At 36.4% G+C, this 14,146-nt stretch overlaps 1 protein-coding gene and 1 non-coding gene across 3 annotated transcripts; one reads left to right on the forward strand and one right to left on the reverse strand.

The window, feature by feature from the left end:
• Window positions 1-397: 397 nt before the first annotated feature.
• LOC114306476 (uncharacterized) lies at window positions 398-4,179 on the forward strand. 2 transcript variants are annotated; one of them, XR_014348946.1, is made up of 7 exons: window positions 411-547; window positions 749-796; window positions 2,198-2,247; window positions 2,525-2,595; window positions 2,765-2,864; window positions 3,058-3,188; window positions 3,617-4,179. It is a non-coding gene; the product is annotated as an uncharacterized LOC114306476 (transcript). The 2 variants fall into 2 exon arrangements; XR_014348945.1 differs by lacking the exon at window positions 2,525-2,595 and having other exon boundaries at window positions 398-547.
• A 6,489-nt stretch (window positions 4,180-10,668) lies between these two features.
• On the reverse strand, window positions 10,669-11,034 carry LOC145805456 (uncharacterized). The gene has a single exon (XM_082900592.1). It carries the CDS (start codon window positions 11,032-11,034, stop codon window positions 10,669-10,671), a length of 366 nt encoding a protein of 121 aa, XP_082756718.1.
• Window positions 11,035-14,146: the final 3,112 nt, after the last annotated feature.

The raw sequence follows: 14,146 nt of genomic DNA on the forward strand, positions 1-14,146 counted from the left end.
ATTGAAGGAAAAAAAAAAGGGGGGGGGGGGGGAGGGATACTAATACCTTGGCATTTTTTTTTTTTTTGTGGTGCTTTACCTCCCAATTCAAATCCTAACCGTAATATCTCTCCTACCCAGCCACCAGCCACAAACACCATCTTTATAACTCCAGCTACTCTCCACTTCATGCCTTCCCACTCTCAACCTTGCTCAACTCCTATTCACTCTTCTATACCTTCACCTAGCCTCTTCCACCTTCTTACACTACTAGAAATATCACTTTTTGCGTCTATATTTTTGCGACTGATATTTGACCGTCGCAAAAAAAAAATATCTGCAACGGCAAATCAGCCCAAAAACTTTTGAGCCCACTATTGGGAACCACTCGGCCCAATTTATATTTTCCTTCATTTCCCCCAAATATGATCGTGTAAAACTTGCCCTAAACTCTCATTTCCCCCAAATATAATTTCGCTTGATCGTGTCTGAGGAAGAGAATCTGATTTGCCTCTGTCAATTTCGCTCTATAGATCACCATGGTCGTCTGAAGAAGATATCTCCAACGGTATGAACTCTCTCTCTCTCTCTCTCTCTCTCTCTCTCTCTCAGTGAGTCTCTTGATATCATTCATTTGTATTTCAACTTTTTCATCTCTCTACTTCGTCACTTGAACTCAGTGAACTCACTGTAATTCGTATTCAACTTCTTCATCTGAACTCACTGTAATTCGATCACTTTTTCGTCAATTTATTGATTTTTCCACCAGGTAGTCTGATTTTGGAAATAAGCTTTGGTTTGAATCAATTTGCTACAGGTACAAGCTTCGGTTTCGCCAATTTATTGATTTTTCCTCACTGTAATTCGTATTTGAACACACACACACACACATATATATGTATGTATGTATGTATGTGTGTGTGTATGTATATCCTTCTTCTCATAAATTTTGATTTCCTTACCTGTTCTATTTTCGATATGAAATTGAATTTATTTCATGATAGCAAAAAGTATGTATGAAATGGTTGTGCATGCTCCAATTTATTATTTGGTTGATGCAAAATTAACCAGTTGGCCAAATTAGTATCCTAGTGAAGTCAGTTAGCAATAATTTGTTGCTAGCATTTTGATAATTCCCTGCTTTGACTGTGTTGAGATTCACAGTTAATTAAAATTATTATCAACATCATCATCATAGAAATATGTTCTTTGAGCAGTTAGCTTAAAATATGTACCCCACACGAATGAATCATTTGATTTATGTGAAAGGCATTGTGAAAATTTTGAAAAAAACATTCCATTGGAAATTCTTGTAATTGTTGGCCATTATCTTGTTTTTAGAGACTGAGATTTATGTTTTTTTTTTTTTATTTAAAAAAAAGTTATTTTATCTATTTTTAATTGCTGGTGATAAACGTGCACTTATTAAAAGGTTGTATCTAGTGCACAATGTTCTCACTTATTTACAAAAGAGTTTGGGATAAGTAATGGATTTGAAGAAGAGGAATTGGTTATTTGTTTTTTAATAATGGATTGGTGATGAGTCTTTATAAGCTGCAAGTTGTGGAATGACTAGGCTTTACACTACCAACGTGTTTAACATTTGAATGACTTGCATTATATTGCTTTTTAATTGATGGAAATTGATATAAAATTTGCATATAAAAGGAAAATTATTGAGATATTTAAAAGGGTGAAGTATTCATTAGTGAGATTAGGAAAAAATTATTTATAAAAAAATTATGATTTTAATTATTAATATTTATAATGTTTATCATATTTTTGTAAATATTTTTTTAATCCTTCCCTTATTTAAATGGTGTACTATGACAACGTAAATTATCATAAAATTTTGAATAATGGAGAGCAACACTGTTACGATTATTAAAAATTGTAAATAAATGTGAGAGTGAACAATTTTGGTGATGGAGGTTTTTGGTGTTAGTATATTTTTTCTTTAGTCATTGGTCTGCCTAGATACGAAGAAGAAAAGAAAAAAAAAAAAAAACCATTTTCAACAATATGATTCATTGATTCATTTTCTGTAGGCCTTCATGAACTTGTAACTGTGTTATTTTGATATGCACCAAAAAGAAAGTATTATTTGAATACAACTTCTGAACTATCTCTTTATTCTCTTTTACTTTCTATTCATTAAATTACAGTAGATTTAGAACGTATGCATTTATTTATCATTATTCCTTTTAATTTGATGTAGGTGTCCTTTTTAAAGAACCATGTTAATATTGCTAGTGGGACACCAAGCAGGTAAGTGGTCTTAGTCTGTTTTTTTATTTGATAGCACTGGCTCTGTAAGGCATCTCTGGCTGGAAGGTTACCCATTTAGTCTGTCAAGGTCCTTGACTATTTTTGGGTCTTTGAGATAGGTAGGTAAACTAGTCTTTGTTTTGGGAGCTAAATTTATAAGGCAATGTATTTTAGTTGGAATAAGGTTAAGTGAGAGTAATAAATTGATAGTGCTGCAAGCATTGCACTAGGGCGTGATTCTCTTACCCTTTCTGATCAAACCTACATGCCAATTTAGGTTTCTTCATTTGGTATTTCTGATCAAACTGATGTTAAGGGTTATTCCTTATTAACACTTCCTCGAGTAAGGTTTGACTATAACTTTACCAATTTCTGTCCTTGTTTTCCTTTTACCATTGTCATCTTTTATGTTATTTCTTTCCTTGTCATAAACATTGTTAATTTAGAATCCAGAACAACCACGTCTTTGTCATAAATATTGTTAACTTGTTTCTCATTTATTTGTGTCGTGTGACAGAGATGAGTTATGGGACTTGTATAAGAACCACTTGCACCCACGACTAGTTCAAGGTGATCTTCGTATCTGTCTCTATGGTCTGATACCAATTAGCTCCAAGGTAAACAAGGAAGTTACTAGTGACTGAACAACATCATATTGAGGTGTAGCTCAATAGTTGACTTTGTTGTGCATGTTGGCATCTAGATTTTTGTCTGTCTATGTGTGGTTTTGGATAATCCCCTGAAAAATCTCTCTTTTAGATGTGGACTCATTAACCTTTTTGCTTTTTATCTCAACTAATCTATGGAAAGGACAATCAATGGAGATTGGGAAAGAGAATCCAGATATATTTTTTACAGATGGTGAAGGAAGGAGAAGTACTGAATGCCTATCTTGGGGCATTGATAAAGAACGAGTACTAAAAGGAAAAAGTGCTATAGAGGTATTACATTATCAATTATTTTTTGGTACTTGTCATCTCTTCTTATTCTGAACAAAATTTTTGAAATTTATCAATGTCATCTCTTCTTATGCACAGGCCCTTTAATACTATCAGCTTAGTATTGTTCTTTGTAACTTACCTTAATTAAATTGAACATGCTTAATTCTCTTCTGATATATTTAAATCTGGTTGTGTCGTTGATAACATTAATCTTTTTAGACCTTACCCCCTATTTTATCACTTTCCTGTCAATCACGTTCTAGCAAACATTTCACACTTGCATGTATGTCATCAAATATTTCTGTTGGAGTTTCTAAATAAATGCTTATGCTTTCTCTCATTGAAGTACTACTGAATCCCCTTGTTATTTGTGAGTTTACATCTGATTTAAAATGCACTTATCATCAAATGTTGCTTGTTTTCCCCAGGGGTCATCAATTGGACTAATTAAGTCAATGCAGCCGGCTATCAGCAATCCGGCATCTGCTGATTCCGTGATAAGCTCTAAAACTGATCCAAATCTTTGCTTTGCAACGCATACCCATTCCAGCATCTCATTTTCTGGTCTTAGCATGGAGAGTAGTGCTGCAGATCATCAAGACTGGTGCTTCTCCAATGGTTCTCATGGGAGAGCTGCCTCCATTGTGTCCTGAAAGTTCATTCCCTTCAACTAGTAGGAGCAGCGCTGTTATGCGTTACATGGAAAAGAAGAAGACACGCAAGTAAGAGTAGAGCGGCTTTTTTTTTTTTTTTTTACACCATTTAGGTTAAAAAAAGAAAAGAATATTGTGTGGACCTAGGAAGCATGGATGTGTATTTAATTCACTTTCAATTCTTTTTGATTGTTTAGTTCTTTGGTTTAATGGAAATTATATTTTGAGGTTTGTGATAGTTTCGAGGAAAGTGTAGAAGAAGTGTTAATGCATGAATGTTGAGATTTTATTAAAGGAAGAAATGAAAAATAATGCATGAATGTTGAAATTTTTGCAAATATGTCTTTACGTTTATTGTATATAATATTTGAATATATATATATATATATATATCTATATATATAGGATTGTAGGTTTTGTTTTTTTTTTTGTTTTTTTTTTTTTTTTTGCGACGGTAAAAAGATGGTCACTAATACATTGTAGGCATTTTTTAAACTCTTTTGCGACGGCAAAATAGTAGTCGCTATAAGTAGGTTAGGTGGTCGCAAATAGTTTGCGACTGTTGTTTTGCGGTCGCAAAAAGTATTTGCCACCCCCACATTCGCGACCCTCATTTGCCGTCGCATAGGCCGTCGCAAAAAGTCTTTTGCGACTGTTTTTTTATTATTTGCGACGGCTTGTAGCGGTCGCAAAAAGTACTTTTTTTAGTAGTGTTAGGCACTACTGGTGAGCGGTACTTGCATGACAAAGGGAGAGATTGCAAATTGCAATAAAAAGAGAAGGCTCATGACAAAGAAAAAAAGAAAGAGAGAGAGAGAGAAGGAAAGGGGATACTAAAGTAGATAATGTTATCCACTAATAAAAATTATAAATAGAATTAGGTAGACAAATCATGTCTCCTATTTATCCAACAATATTGTGGCCTATACCATAAAATGAAATTGCTCATTGAATATCACTGCAAATAACTAATGCAAAAAAGACGAATTACCATATTTAATTACCCCAAAAAATTTAAAAATAATCGTTAAAAAATTGCAAGAACATAAAGCCAAATATTTTGTCCCATATTTTAATTTTTTTTAATTATTTTATACAAAAACTTCATACAAATTGATGCGGTCTATATATATCCATTCATCGGGAATCAAAATGCCATCACTGGCATTCATCAATGTAAAAAATCATTGTCACATATTTTGTATGAATTTTTGTATACAAATTCTGTATGTTCAGCATTTTCAATCACAATATTGGTGAGCTTATTTGCATGAAAAATGTGGTTGAAATGTTGATGCAATTTTCAACAAGAAATGCAAATTGTTATTATTACAGAGTTGAAATTGTATATGTTATAACTTGCTGGTTCTTCACATACCTACCTCTTTATTCATCTCCAGTCGCAACCCAAAAACAGTGTTGTTGAGTTTGTTGATGTTAGAAATTGCACGTCCATGTGGCATGACTCTTTAAACCTGAACCTTTTGAACCTTATTCATATAAGTTTGAATTTGAATTCAAAACTTATTTGGATAACCATTCAGGATATCTATATCTATCATATCAATAGATATGGATAGATGGATAGATTGATATATATGTGGTTATATACGTTATGTGATTTTTACCCATAACTATTTTTTCCATTCTCTCTCTTACTCTCTCCCATAAAACAACGATAAAGTCATTTTGCACTGCGACTTCTGTGGGTGATACTCATTTTGTAGTATCACTCCACTGCTGGGTTCGTTGTTCAGATTTTGGAAGCACGTGATTTACCCACGAGGTTCTTCGCTACAAGGTATGATTCTGATATTTTTTCCCGCTGTAATATAATATTTTGATTTATATTGGTATCAGAGCCTAATATAGGTATTTTCGTGCTTAGTTGTATGCGATAAAATATGTGTATAATTTTATACAAATATACATACATATTATTTGCATGAAAATTAGATTGAGAATGTGATACATCTCATTTTTATGTCCATTAAATGTCATTTTTGAGACTATAAATGTATTTATTGCGAAAAGTGGAGTTCGACAGTATCAAAATTAGACCAGAAAACACCGTGGATGGCGGCGTGTGCCTCACGTGCTATATAACGCCGCCCAGCGGTTCCACGCGCTTCGACGTGCCACCACGCGCTTCCACGCGCTGGGCGCTCTTCCCACGCGCTCCACGCACGTGCTGTCCGCGCCCTTCCCACGCGCGCGTTACCCGCGCTGCTTCGCGCCGCGCCACGTGCGCAGCCACGCGTGCGCCATGCGCCGCGCCGCCGTCTCGCCGTCTCGCGCCGAGTTGCGCTGAGTTGTGCGGCGTGAGCCGAGCCGAGCCGAGCCGTTTTTCCCACCTGGCTTGGTTCTAAGGCTCTGTTTGTTCTTTTTTTAATTCTGAATTACGTTAAATGGTTATAAGTAATTCGTTATAGCTTTGTTTTAAGCATGGTTGGTACTGTTAGATTCAGAATTACATTTTCTATCTTCTGTAAAATTTTAAAAATTTTATGAAAATAAAAAATATTTTTCCTGAAATAATAATTCATTATTTCTGCTTTAAAATGTATCTGGTGTTGCATGATTAAGTTTCTGAGGCTGAATTTTTTGTTGTAGACTATTGTTGTAGTTTACTATTTACTGGTATGGTTATTGCATTTTACCAGATTCTGGAATATTTATTTCTAATTTTATGTGTGTTTATTAGTTATTTAAAATTTCAGAAAAAATTCTAGAAAAATTCAGAAAAATTTCAAAAAATTTCAGAATGATATACTTTCTGTTATGGCATAATCTGAATATTAAATACAATATATTGTTATTTTTTACATATGTTGTAATTAGAATAGCATGATTAATTATTTTTTTGACATTGCACATATGAGGTTGAGATCAATTAGATAAGAGCTTTTGTGCTTTTAGTTTTGACCAAGGTGGTGAGTATCTATTTGAGTTATTTTAGAAAACTCTGTGAAGAGAGATAGATGCTTAGAAAATTGATTATTCCTAGTACTCAACAACACAATGGTGTAGTAGAGATAAGGAATTAAATATTGTTAATGTTAGGTGGATAATGGCGCAAAATGTTTCCCGATTGGGAATTGCACTAGTTTGTTGCCTATATCCCTAACTAAGTGTCCTCCATATCAGATTTTATACTCCATTTGAGTAATGGATTAGCGGAGAGCCATTTATGGGCGATCTGTAGCCGTTAAGCAACTTAGCTTTATTTTACTTCTCATAAGATTGCGAAGTTAAGACCTAGGGTTCTATAGCGCATTATTGTATGCTGTCTTGTAAACACAAAGGGTCGTGTGGTGCATTATTGTATGTGGTCATGTAAACCCTCCAGGTCATGTGCATATAGGTAAACAGCTTTGTGGTAGTGTAACTAAGTCACATAAAGTTTTATTAGTAAAGGTGACGTGAATAGAGTTTTTTGGAACTCTATAAGATAGAGAATTCCAAGCATAGCGCTCTATGTAGCCTAGTTGAGAATGGAAAGAAATTTCCAATATCCTAGGGACAGTGGGAGCGATGTGCCTACTAATGGATTACTCCATTAGAGAAGAATACTCTACATTCTTAGTTGCGTGGTAGCGAATGTGAAAATTTTCCACGTCATCACTGGGTGATTGAGAGGGAAACATTCATGATTGCTCCGCAAGATGATAAAGAGCCTAGGATAATGCCTAAGGCTCTAGTCCCCCTATTTTTTAGAAAGTGGATCAATGTTGCGCAGTTTAAGACAAAGTCTTTGAGGATTAACCATTTTTATAATTTGGTTGACTTTCCATTATGACGCAAAACTGTTATAAAGTTATGCGTAATTTGGATAGTCATTGTTGAGGCATAAGGCTCGCTAGATATCGAAAGGTCGCACCATTGAGGAAAGTGTAGACCATGAGAAGACTTCCTCCTGGGGAGTGAGGTTATTTTGACTTAGGCTATGATTGACATAAGTTTGGAACATTGATTTGTGGACATTGTGACCTAACTTTCTCGTTAGAGAATTGGATAAGTAGATCCGTAGGGATTTACCTTCTGCTTTTATAGTGAAAAGTTAGGAGCGAGAAAAGGTTGCTAGTTCCAATAAATCTTTTACAGCCTAAAACAGTTATCCAAATAGTGGTTCTTAGATTTCGTCAAGCCATGATAGGCCAACGATGATCGATGAAGACTACTGAGGCATGATCAATGGTCCAAAAGAAGTTTTTCCTTACTTAGTCATTATGAGCCAGGAATTTATAAGGTTGTCGCCACCTAGGGTGGGCAGTCCTCTATTTTAGATATGATGGACATGGGTGATGTAATTTATATGTTCGGATGTACGATCCTTAGGGATTGCTTTGGGAGAATTCATGTTTTGTCTTCAATGACTTACATAAGGAATATCCTAGAACGATTCTAGATACAAAATTGCAAACATATTGATTTACCTATCGGTAAAAGCCAAAGCCTTAGCTATTGAGTGAATCCTCGGATTGTCTTTGGGAGAAACAGATGACCTATATTCCTTGATCTTTTCTTTGTTGTGGGAGCCTAAAGTACGCTATGTAGGCGTATTTGGCATGATAAGTGTTATCTTTGGTAAATGGTCAACTGAGTTATTTAGACATTGACCATGCTCATTAGATTGTGGATAAAATGCTTTACTAGTAGTATGTTAATTTGCTTCTTATAAGATTCAAAGCGCTAGTTGGGCGCATCCAGAATGAACGCAAATTGGTCACCAAAATATCTTTAGAGAGGTTATTGCGCAAGAGGTAGTGATCTTAAATCAGTTCATGTGAGGCGCACATGGTGGATTCCGTTATATATACTTATCGCAAGAGGTGCTGATAAGGCTTATGTTTGGAATCTAGAATTGTGATCTTGAATCACTTCATGTGAGGCGTACATGGTGGATTCCGTTGTATATACTTATCGCAAGAGGTGCTGATAAGGCTTATGTTTGGAATCTATAATTGCGTAAGCTTTGGTCAATTTTTTTTAAATCGATCACTTATTTTGAGATGATGGGATGTTGACACTATTATGATTTGTGTCATAATGATTAGCAGATGATGATGTCAGCAAGCAAGATTGGCTCACTCACACGAGCAATCGCCCTTGGCGCTTAGGAGCGAGCAAGAATGAGACTGGTGGTTTATTTTTATTTGGAGCTAAGGGAGGCTTAAATAATCCACTATGCATGTCGCCTTGGTTACAACCAAGATGAGGTCGTGTTAAGGACCAAACATGGATGTTAGTACCCACTTTCCATGTTGTGCCTATTATGATTAGCCAGATACGAGATCTCAATTGGCGCCTAGAAGGCGAGCAAATAGAGAATTCGGGTTAGGCGCTAGAAAGCGACTAGACTTATATCTGTACGGTGTATCGAGGATGACGTCACTCTTTTGGAAGAGTTACTCCACCGTAATATATATTCATACTATATGTGCTTGGCGACTAAGTAATGAGGTGAGAGAATGGATCCTTGTTTCCTCACCGTGTGAGTCTTACGTGTCATTATTGATATGACTTTCTTTTATGTACCCTTTTGTGACTTTTGACTATGTCATAAGGTAAAGGGTTGATGTTCTGCTCCTTTGGTATATTGCCTGCGGTCATGTATGATTCGGCCTTAAGGGACATCACTGGGAAAACGGTCAATCCTAAACTAAATGGCATGAGGGCAAAGGGAAGATCATCTAGTATTACACCACTGTTGTATATTCACTGCCGGCAACTCACATCGCTCTGTATGAGAAGTAGATTGAGTGTGAATATATGCAAGAATTGAGAGGGTCAAACATTCTCTTTTGAGGGATTAGAGATGTTTTTTGGACCGGTGTAATTAGATGGGTCTGGGGTATATGAGACACTATTTCTATTCTTTTTGAGCTGATGTCTCTATGCTGGCTCATTTTGAGTTTCTAGTGTAGAGCTCCCACATGCAGGTGTTCTCAGCAGTCGCACGGTGCATTGGCTAGTATGAGATTGTTTATTTTTTGGGGAGATTGAGATAGAGATGTGGCAGTGTCATGCCAACTCATGTGCGAGTGGGAGATGTTAGAAATTGGGCGCCCATGTGGCATGACCCTTTGAACCTGAACCTTTTGAACCTTATCCATATAAGTTTGAATTTGAATTCAAAACTTATTTGGATAACCATTCAGGATATCTATATCTATCATATCAATAGATATGGATAGATGGATAGATTGATATATATGTGGTTATATATCAGATTATATGGTTAATCTATGAGATACGTATATCAGATATACGTTATGTGGTTTTTACCCATAACCATTTTTCCCATACTCTCTCTCTGATTCTCTCCCATAAAACAACGATCAAGTCATTTTGCACTGTGACTTCGGTGGGTGATACTCATTTTGTAGTATCACTCCACTGCTGGGTTCGTTGTTCAGATTTTGGAAGCACGTGATTTACCCACGAGGTTCTTCGCTACAAGGTATGATTCTGATATTTTTTCCTGCTGTAATATAATACTTTGATTTACAGTTGAAGATTTAAATGAATTGATAAAGATTCATTAAAAGTCTAACCACTTGAAATGGTACAATTTGATTGCATCAGATTAAAAAAAGTTCAACTATAATCACACTTCTAATACTAGTTTCCAACATGAATCTGATTAAAAAATACAAATATATAGTGCCAAAAAAGAAAAAATGAGAAAAAAATGATCATGATGGATTTTTTTGTTTTATTTTATATACATCTGAGAAGTTCTCCATGTTGAATTGTTGAAAGTAGCTAAAAGTCTTTTTTTTTTTTTGGTTATATCGGAAAGAAAGAAACAAACAGAGGAAAGGCTAGGCCCTTTCTCTTGAAATCCCTATCAGATCTACCAACAGATAGCTTCTCAACTCAGCTGGTGGTTCATTCACCACCAGCATTTCCTCTGGTTGGTCTGCACCCAGCTTGGCTAAGGCATCCGCACACAAGTTCCCTTGTTTCCAGATATGCTGAATGGTGCACTCGCAGCCGTTGAAGAGGATTTTGGCATCCTCCATCATATTCTGAAAGGGACAGTTGCTTACAATTGGTTCCTCCATTAGCTTCACCATCTGGGCCGCATCCGTTTCGATTAGTACATTGTTGATGCCTTTTTGAAAAAGAACAGTCAGTCCTTTATACAAAGCCCAAAGCTCAGCTTCTAAACTGGTTCCCATCTGCATTTTTCCATAGAATCCACACACCGAAACTCCTCACTCATCTCTAAGCAGTCCACCAAATCCTCTTTCTCCTCCAGCTCGCCTACAGCCATCAATATTCATCTTGATTTGTCCTGCAATTGGAAATTCCCACTGAATCAGTCTATAGGCTTTCCTAGGCAGAATAATTAAATTAAGAAAAGTTTGGTTGATCTCTCTGGAGTAATCTAAAATGAATTTGAGGCTCTCTTGGGTACTAGTTTTTTTGTTCTTAAACACAACACAGTTTCTATTTTTCTAAATTTTCCAAAGGGCCACTGTGAAGATAGTATACCGAGAGATGTCTCTAGAAAAATGGTTAGTATTTCTAAAATTACTCTTAAGCCAATCTTCCCAAGGTTTTCTCATGAGACTGAAATACCAGTTTTTATCAAAGAGTTTAAGCCACACATCCTTAGCCTTGTAGCACTCCCTGAAAAGGTGGTTAAGGTCCTCAATTCCATTGCAATGAGGACAGGTGGGGTCATTAGTTAGGCCCCTTTTCACCCTCATATAGTTGGTGAGCAACTTCCCATGGGACACAGTCCATAGGAAGGTCTTCAATTTCTGAGGAAGTCTGAGTTTCCAGAGCCAATTCCAGTCTTCCTCTATCTCATCTGTGCCTTGGAGATACACATAAACAGATGAAACAGAAAAGGCACTATCAGGAGTGCCTTTCCACAGAGGAGTGTCCATATGAAAAACATTGGGAGATGGCTAACCCACTATAAGCTCGGAGATGGGAGCTGGGAAGAGAGTTTCAATCTCACTCACATCCCAATTACCATCCTCTCTTATCAAGTCTTTCACATGTAAGCCACTTAGCTCGTTAATGTGCATATTCAGATTCTGGTGTGGGACAAGATCCTCAAAAGGTTTGTCACCACACCACCAATCCTTCCATGCATCCACAGTCGCACCATCACCTATTTTCCACTTCACCCATTTCCGGTGAGTGCTTTTGGTCCTCATTATCCCTCTCTAGAGATGAGATGCTTTCCTGCTTTTGTGCCACCCTTGAAGGGGTGTGTTTTTAAGTACTTATTTCTAAGTACCTCACACCACAGACCTGCCTTATTGCTAACCAAATTCCAGCCCAACTTTGTAAGCAAGGCTAAGTTTTGGCCCCTAGCCTTTTTAATTCCCAATCCCCCTTGTTTTTTCACTTTACACACAATATCCCAATTAACAAGATGGACTTTTCTTTTATCCAATGTGTCACCCCAAAGAAAATCCCTATTAAACTTATCAATAACATTGCTAACTTTCTTAGGGATAAGCATAGTTTGCATGGTATAAGATGGAAGGGCAACACTAACTGATTTGATTAGTGTTGCTCTACCAGCCATGGATAACACACTAGTTTTCCAACCAGCTAATCTCTTTTGCATTCTCTCAATAACATCATGAAAGTGTCTTCTACTAACTCTACCATAAATTAGGGGAACACCTAAATATATCCCCAAATCATTGGTTAACGAGATACCACATATAGAGCTCAAATTTCTAGCTTTCCTCCTGTCAAGGTTAGGAGAAACATAAAGTTTGGACTTACTGAGATTAATTCTCAGCCCATAAATATCACAAAATTCCTTCATTAGTCTCATGACAGTATTACAAGTAGCCATGGTAGCTTGGCCAAACAGCATGAGGTCATCAGCAAAGAACAAGTGTGTAATATTAGGACCACCTCTGCTAACCTCAATACCTTTCCACTGTTTGTTATTAGCCTGGAGGCTAATCATATTAGAGAGTCGCTCCATGCATAAAACAAACAGGTAAGGAGATAGAGGATCTCCCTGTCTCAAGCCCCTCTGAGGTTTAAACTCCTCCAGAGGCTCACCATTCCAGATAATAGCAGTACTGACACTAGTGACATAGCTCATAATAAGATCAACCAAGTTTTTATCAAAGTTAAATTCTGACAAGGTTTGTTTTAAAAAATCCCAAGAAATAGTATCATATGCTTTTTCCAAATTGATTTTAAAAATCATGCTCTCTTTCCTACCTCTCTTATGATTCAAGGAATGAATGATCTCTTGAGAAATAATAATGTTATCGCAAGTATTACGGCCAGGATGAAACTGCTTTGGTTAGGTCTTATAATTTTGCTTAAAAGAGGTCTAATTCTACTCACAATAAGCTTTAAAACAATTTTATATGACACATTGCAGAGGCTTATAGGTCTAAAATTCTTGATGCTCTCAGGGTTTTCAGTTTTTGGAATAAGAGCAATCAGAGTTTTATTAACCTCAGGAGGGATTTGTTTTTTAGCGAAATTGTTTTTAACAAATTCACAAACATCAAGACCAATAATGTCCCAATAGGTGTGATAAAACAAGGCTTGAAACCCTTCCCTCCTAGGGGCTTTAAAGGCATTGCTGTGTTTCACAACCTTCCAAATCTCACCATCAGATAAAGGCCTAGTGAGATCCAAGTTGTCCTCATGGTTGATTTTACAATTCACCAAGTTAGACCACTGAGCAAGAGAGATAGCTTGAGAATTACTAAATAGATCAACAAAGTAAGAGTTGATAAGGTTTTTGAGTTGATCAACCTGGTCAACCCAATTACCATTATCATCTTTAAGCATCTCAATTTTCCTTCTTCTCCTTTTATTCAGGGTAGTTAGGTGGAAATACTTATTATTCCTCTCTCCCTGAGTAATCCAATTAGTACAAGCTTTTTGGAACCACAGGAGCTCCTCTTGGTATAAGACAGTATTGTGCTGGTCAACTAAATCCAGTTCAAGGTTATGGAGGTTATGGGAGTAATTGATGGCTTGAGATTCTTGTATGCCTTCTATACGTCCCAATAACCACTTTTTTCTTCAAAAAATGTTTCCAAACACCTCATTGTTCCAAACACTAGCCTCATGGCTAAGTGTTTGTAACTTAGAGCACAGAGAGGTGGGAGTTTTACTCCAGCAACCATCCATCACCTTCTTAAAATCCTTATGAGTGATCTAAGCAGCCAAAAATTTAAAAGGTTTACAAATAGGAGAGAATGGGGACTTACCTTGCTTGAACACCATCATGGGTGAATGGTCTGAGTAGGTGCGAGGGAGGTTTCTCACAGCTCCATCTGGAAAGGTAGT

This window comes from Camellia sinensis, chromosome 13 (assembly GCF_055761805.1).
Source record: "Camellia sinensis isolate YWXY chromosome 13, ASM5576180v1, whole genome shotgun sequence".
In the NCBI taxonomy this organism is placed as follows: Eukaryota; Viridiplantae; Streptophyta; class Magnoliopsida; order Ericales; family Theaceae; genus Camellia; species Camellia sinensis.

Excerpts from the sequence above, each read along its gene's own strand:
- LOC145805456 (XM_082900592.1), bottom strand. The coding sequence starts at position 11,034 with ATGCAGATGGGAACCAGTTTAGAAGCTGAGCTTTGGGCTTTGTATAAA.